This window comes from Anser cygnoides, chromosome 33, assembly GCF_040182565.1.
Source record: "Anser cygnoides isolate HZ-2024a breed goose chromosome 33, Taihu_goose_T2T_genome, whole genome shotgun sequence".
Lineage (NCBI taxonomy): Eukaryota > Metazoa > Chordata > Aves > Anseriformes > Anatidae > Anser > Anser cygnoides.
In genome coordinates, this window is record NC_089905.1 from 828,447 (window position 1) to 835,412 (window position 6,966).

General features: G+C 51.6%; 1 protein-coding gene across 4 annotated transcripts in view; it reads left to right on the forward strand.

Moving 5' to 3' along the window:
• The window catches only part of LOC106049811 (uncharacterized), a 28,314-nt gene extending 26,191 nt beyond the window's left edge, over positions 1-2,123 (forward strand). For all 4 annotated transcript variants that reach the window (XR_010827078.1, XR_010827077.1, XR_010827080.1 and 1 more), the window contains one exon: positions 851-2,123. Coding sequence is in view for 1 of the 4 variants with exons in the window: in XM_048055486.2 (XP_047911443.2) it covers positions 851-1,001 (151 nt within the window). In the remaining 3 variants the exon portion in view is untranslated. The remainder of the gene's footprint in view (positions 1-850) is intronic.
• Positions 2,124-6,966: the final 4,843 nt, after the last annotated feature.

Below are 6,966 nucleotides of genomic sequence, written 5' to 3' on the forward strand. Positions count from 1 at the left end.
TAGAGAAACAAACACACTTTGTCATCCTTGTGGGAGAAAGCATCCTTATGAAATGCCTAGCATCCACCTTGTAGCTGAGATTAATACGCTGGATATTTACATGTTAATGCAACGCATCTTTGCTCAGACCATCACAATGCCATTAAATGCATTGAATGCATTAAATGCCAGTAAATGCATTCAAAGGATTATTCAAAGGAAAATTGCTAGGAGCGAATAAAAAGATGCCCTGAAAAAAGATACCCGGTGAAAACGGAGAATGTGAGAGGCAACGGGCGCAGACTGCTTTAAGGGAAACTTGTGCTAGAGATAAGGAAAAAAAATTCTTACCCACAGGGTAGGGACCCAGGGAAGGACCGTTCCTTACAGATGTTTGTGGGACCCCAGTTTATAAGCTAATTTATACACTCTGGCACGATGCACCCCGTGTTTGCAGTAGCGCGGTATGGTTGCCTCCCATTTGGTGTGGTGCCCACCTCTGTCTATGTTATTTCAGAGCAGTTTGTTCCCTAATCTGTAAGTCCTTATGTAGGCACAGGAGCTTGCACGTGCCCTTCCTAAATTGCAGCCTGTTTTTTTTTGCAGACCGTTTCTCCCAATTTATCAAGGTTGTTTTGAATTCTAATCCTGGCTTTTAAGTTGATCCGCCTGCAGGTTTAATAAGAAATGTCTTTATGCCATCATGAAAGTCAGGTATGAAAACAGTGAATAATGGTAGGCCTAGGCCAGATTTCCACTTGATATATTTTCCTATTTTGAGCTAAACTATCTCCCAAGTAGATTTTCCAGCTGGTTTTGCACTTGATTTAGAGAAGCTTAACTTAGATGACTTTCTCTACTTCATTTATAGGAATGTCATACAAGATGGTGTCAAAAGCTTTATGAAAATCCCTGTGTATGGCATCTTCCCTGTGACATCGAGAGGATTCTTGAAGACAACTGCTGAGTGCTCTGGATCTGCGGGTTCAGGAGTCCTCCATGATCAAGCCCAGCTCATCTAAAAAATAACTCATCTAAGGACTTTCTGATCTGTTGCCTCCTTCCGTCATACCGCTGAAGATTTCACACTTCTGTCGCTGGGGCTCGCGGGAGTAGCTCCCTTTTTAGTAAAGGCAAAAAAGCAAAAGGAGCGTCGTGCTTGTGACTGTCACCTCCCGGCACCAGTGCTGCGTGGCGGAGCGCTGGACCGCCTCTCACCTTCGCCCTCTGCTTACTGACAGAGCAGCTCCGTCCTCTGAGGCTGTATATCCTTTGGAGCCCAGACCTACAGACTTTGTCCCCAGTTCCTCGTGCTTTTCTTAACCGTCCATCCCAAGTAACCGGAAGTATTTTTTTTCTCTTTTCTCTTCTTTTCACTTCTGCCCCACGTTTGAAGCCAATGCGAAGTTTGTGGTTTTGAAAAGTTGATCTTTTAATAAATTTCGACCACTTCTTCTTCATCAGAACAGTTTGCATTTGTTGCTGTTGTTTCTCTAGCCACAAGTTCTTTTTAGCAATCTGCATAGATTTGCCTTCCCTCTGCTCATCCTCACTGATTTTACCAGTCTACGAAGCAGCTGTTTTTGTCTTGTTATCCTTCCCTTTTGGCCAGAAGCAAATCTAGACAGCTTTAGCTTTTTTGTTTGTCTGTTTTACCTTTTGGGTAAGAACTGCTCTACCAATGCAGTCATAAAATTTGCCAAGCAATCAATGATTTACAGGATCCCTGTCAAGCAATTCTGAATAGCTAAAATCCCTCGCTACCACCACGTACCATCTTTCAGATGATTTTGCAAACCACTCATTAAAATGGCTGTTCTGTTTTCCTAGCTATATGCCTCTGCTCTAGCAGCACCCATTTTTCCTTCTTTAATTCTTATTCAGAGACTATTTCCTCCTGCAGTCTTATACTCAGTGAATGTACCTACGCTCTTGATATCCTCCTTTTTCTCCTTGTTCGCCCTTCCTGAACAAGCTATACAGTTGGATATTAATATTCCAGACATAAGTTATCCCAACAAGCCCCTGTTACGCCAATTAAATCAGAATTTTGCTTTGTGTGAAGAATTCAAGCTCCTCCTGTTTGTTCTGTTTCTAATGTTTGTGTATACAGATTTCTAAGACATTAAACACGTTGTCCACTATTGTCCTTGTCCTCTTATGAACTATAAATGGTTCAAAAGCCATCCTGAAATCAGTATGGTTTCCTGCTTGTCAAAAGGTTGTTTTAGAACATTACTTCTCTGGTGGTTAGAATCCTATTAATTTTCAGCCTATGTTCATGGCAAATTTATATTTATTTATTCTTGTGCCAATTTGTGCTTTGGATTAAATAGGTCTTCTCTCTCCATGGTGTTTACTTCCCTGCCGTATTTATAGCAAGCATTTCTGTGTCTCCTTAGCCTTCGCTTTGTTGCATTGAACAAACCAAGTTCTGTCATTTCTAACTGATGGACTCCCGTTTTCGAGCAGAAATCCTTAGGGATCGGCTCCTAAGCACACAGCTGGTATTTCCTCCCTTCAATTACACCGGAGTGATGTTACTCCAGACCCCGACACCAGGCAGTCCTTCTTGAGCAATAACCCTGCTCCCTTTTGTATCGATGATGCTTCAACTTCAGGCCGGCTACAAATTTTGTGGTAATTCCTGCTAGGATTGCTCAATGAAATGCTAACTCCTGGCTGGCTGCTCGTTACGTGGTCCATCGGCTACCGATAGAAATCAGCCTCAGCCTGGGGATGCCTCGTAGCAGGGAGTCCTCGGTTTGCCATTGTGCAGGTGAGCTCCAGGGAGATGGGATTGTGCTTGCTGCTCTCTCTTTTGCACGGCAAATGTCCAGTTTGCCGTGGAGAGGCGTGCTGCTGGAGCAAGCAGCACCGTGCACTGGGTGCGGGCTGGGGCTGGAGCTGTGGGGGCAGGAGCAGGAGCAGGAGCTCAGGAAGGGCTGGTTTGCAGCACGAGGTGGCAAAACCAATGCGGTAATTCCAGGAAAATGCTTTTAAAGAAGGCAATTTGTGCTCAAACTGTAAAACTCGACAGATGCTGAAGACAAGAAGTCTGGCTTGTCCAAACACAAGTGTTTACCGCTGTCATCTCCGGGCTGCTCCAACAACCAGGAGGAGTGTTAGAAATTAGCAGGCTGAAAACTGTGCCGGAAACAAGGCCCTGGGATGGGGCTGCTCCAGGCTGGCCCCACGCTGTGCCCACAACCACAGGCAGCTCCTGGGCTGGGGGACGCGTGGGCTGGGGTTCTGTGCTCCGGGAATGGGGCTGGAGCACCTCGAGTGGCACCGGCTGCTCGTACTCAGGGGCTGCAGCCAGCCCTGAAGCTCTGACACCAGGCTGGGGAGGTGAATTCAGCTTTGGGTCAAGCCGTCCGTGTGTAGGTCTGCGTGGACAGGCATCTCCGTGGGTGCTGAATTTGATGTCTCGACTTTTTTACAGTCACCGGGGACTTATAAGTGTTTCAGCTTGCTCTGGGCACCTCTTATTTGACAGGTGAATTGCTCTGGTTCAAATAAATGTGAAGGCAAAGCTGGCCAGAGCCTTGTGGTGATCTGTCTTGATCTGCTCTTACAGCCATCCTTCCAAAGAAACCAAGAGGCTTTTAAACTCAAACAAGGCAGGTTTCATTGTAATATGAACTAAAATGCTGAGCAGCGATAGCTTAAAGAGACAGATTGGATCAAATAGAAATAAAAAGGGTTTATTTAACTCTCCCCTGCCTGCTTGCAGGAAAGATTGCCTCCAGGCTGGTCTGGGGTCATCTAAAAGATGCAGCAAACTCTGCACAATCTGCTTGCCCCAGTCCATCCAGCCAGACGCCACTTTCCCAGATCCATCTTTTGGGAAGGGCAAGGAGGGTGTGGGAAAGTGCAGGCTGTTCAGCTTCACCTCATGGAAGATGCTTTGGGGCACACAGAGGACACGAAATGCCTGGGAGCAGCCAACGGGGATTTACCAAGCGCACCCGTCCGACCCGGTCCCCTCCTGCGATGTGATGGCTGTGTGGAAAAAGAGGGGGCAGTGGCTGTTGTTGGAATTGATTTCGGAAAGGCTTTTCAGCTGCCTTTGCCAACCAGCATCCCTGGGAGCACCTAGAGGAGGCCCAGCCCTGCCTCGGGTCCCTCTCCGTGGCTGTTCTCAGAGCTGGAGGCCCTTTGTGAAGGCCACTTGGGCATCCCACCTCCAGGCAGTGAACCCAACCCTTCCTTTCCTCTGTGCTCTTTTCCCTCTCCATTTAGGTGCTGCTGCAGCTCCCTGCGGACTGCGGTGTTTCTCTCGAGGCCACCCAGGCCACCTCACGTGTGGGTGCAGCTCCCCAGAAGACCTCACCCTTGGTGAACTTGAGGTTTGGTGCTGCCACCTGGAGAGCCCGGCGGCACCCCTGGGTGTCTTCTCCAGCCCGGCTTCTCCCTGGTGCCTCCGCCAGGGAGAGGATGGCTGCAAGGAGGGAAGACCTAGGGAAGAGGAGCTCCTGGAGCACGGAGAAGATCCGTGGGCTGCAGTGAGCGGAGGTGACCGAGGTGTTGCTGTGAATGCAGCTGCGCTGTGCCGGGCTGTCTGTGCAGATCCCCACGGGGAGAAGCCCCGCGGCGTTTGGCGGACGGCGAGCCAGCAGTGAAGAGGCTGCACAGTTTTCTGCCGTGTGAAGAGTTACGTAAGCGCTGAATAATAACAGAGCTGTTAAATATGACTTCTCAGGGTTGAACGCCGAAGGAAAAAAAAAAAAAAAAAGGAAAAAAAAAAAAGCAATCATCCTGGCAGGCACACCAGGAGCTGGGAGGGAAGCAAAGAGCTGTGAGGGAAGGATCTGGGTGACCAGAGCTCTGTCTTCCTGCCTGCCGTCAGGAGCAGAGCTGTGCTGGGAGTCTGCGAGCTGCCTTTCCCCAAGAGCCGCAGCTGATGTCAGGCCTCTGGTCCGTCTCCACTCCGCTGTGCTTTGCCACCAACGTGCTGTTGGGAAAGGGAGCTCAGGACTGTTCCCCTTCTGCTTTCAAAGGGGCGCAGTGAGGACAGAGCGAGCGGTTTTCCCTCAAATCCACAGTACATAAAAGCACAGCTCCTCCCTCGAGGAGAGCCTGCTAAAACCCCCAGGGGAAGGCAGCTCCCACAGAACCCAGCCTTCCCTTCGGCTCATGGAGCTGCCATTCCCTGGCCCAGCAGGAGCCTCCCCTGCCCGTGGAGGATGCCTGCCTCCACCTCCCCGGGCAGGCAGCGCTGCAGGAGGCATCGCCGAGGTTCCCTCCAACTCAGAGCCCAGTGCTCGGGGGGAAAACTCCGTTGTTTCCTCGCCGATGCGGCCAAATGCCCGCTTTAGTGAGTTAACCAGTGCCAAGGGATTGCCGCTGGATTGCACTCACAGCAGCGTCTCTAGATGGGTTTGGTTCTGGCCAAATCGTGCTCTCCCCGCCTGTTCCTGGCTGGGCACAGGGAGGTTTTGCTGGGCAGGGACTGTGCTGAGGAGCGCTTTGTGTGTTGGGCTCCCTTGCGGAGGTTGAAGGGATGAGTTTGATCGCCTGGATATGGGCTGGGTGATGCCAGCCAGCAGCAGTGCCGCAGAACAGTTCCTGGACACGTTTAATTTACCAGGACAAAGAGACAGCCTGGCTGGACGAGCTGTAGAGCTGGGCTGGCGAAGGGCTGGGTGCCAGCAGTGGGAACGGCGCCTGCCGCGTGGAGCAAGGTGTGCTCGGAGCCAGAGGGCTCGCGGGAGGGCAGCACATGCTCCTTGGGCACGGGCGGAGAGCTGACGGTCACGGAGAGGGTTTTTGCGTGTGGATGCACAAAGGGGGAAGGCTCTTGTCGTGCAGTTGTGTCCCCTGAGGACGCACACCCAACATGTCCTTGTTGTGCCGGATGGGAGCACGCAGCACCGTGCTGAGCTCAGCTCTGGTCCCGGCACGCCGCGGGGATGCTTGGAGGGCGCCGTCGTCTCCGAGCCACGCGGGGACAAGCAGGGGACTGATCCGGTGTGGAGACAGCCCCTGAGCTGAGCGCTGCTGGCTCCGGGGCAGTTCTGGTGCTTGGCTGTTTCCCTGCAATGGGCTGAAACCATGTGTGCTCCTCCCCGATGCCGGGAAGAGGACGGTGCCTTTGCAGCTGTTTGTTCTTGGGAACTGACAGTCCCAGGAAAGCTGCCAAATCTCCGGCTGATGGATGAGCCCCTCTCAGAGCCTGAAAACCTTTCAGCCAAACAGAGCGGAGCTCTTTAGGGAGCTGCGTGTGGGGATAATTCAGAGTGAGGGGACAGAACCGAGAATGGGAGCATTATAAAGGGTGGTGACAAAAACGCCTCTCCCCGGGCGTTGAAGTCCCCAAAACTCTGCTGGGAAGAGAGACGGGGAAACTGGGATCGCTGACCTGAGACCGGGAGGATGTGAGAGGCGTTAGGACACGGTGATGATGCGAGCTCCTGAGATGATGAGAAAACAACGTGTCTTAGGAACAGGGGATTTCCAGTGACACTAAAATGAGGAAATTTGGAATGAAGAGAATTAAATGATTTCTGTCACAGCTGCGGAGCTGGGAAGCTGCTGGCCACAGTGTGCCGTTAGCCGAAGGTGTCTTGGGAGCTCCAGCACACCCTTCCCAGCTGAAAGTTGCCTTCAGGGGAACTCAGAGCGCCCCAGGGTCTATGTGGGTTGACTTTTTGTGGATACCATGCTTACACGGAGAGCAACATGAAATGGTGAAATCGGATTGCGAAGTTGCTGGCCAAGATCCCCAAACACAGGCAGCCGGCCTCTGCTTTGTGCTGCTCGCACGTGGATCTCCCGTGGCCCTCGGGGATGTTTCCTGAGCGTCAGCAGGGAAAGCAGCCCGGCCTCTCAGTTCGGCTGATGCTCAGTCTGATTCAGAGCACGACCAAGGCCCAGTTCCTGGTGATCCTGTGTCCTTCGGCGACTGCCTTCACCTTGTCCATTGATCGTTTACACCTAAGTGAGGCCAAGGTCTCTGCTGAGGGAAGCAGCTTTTCCCCAGGC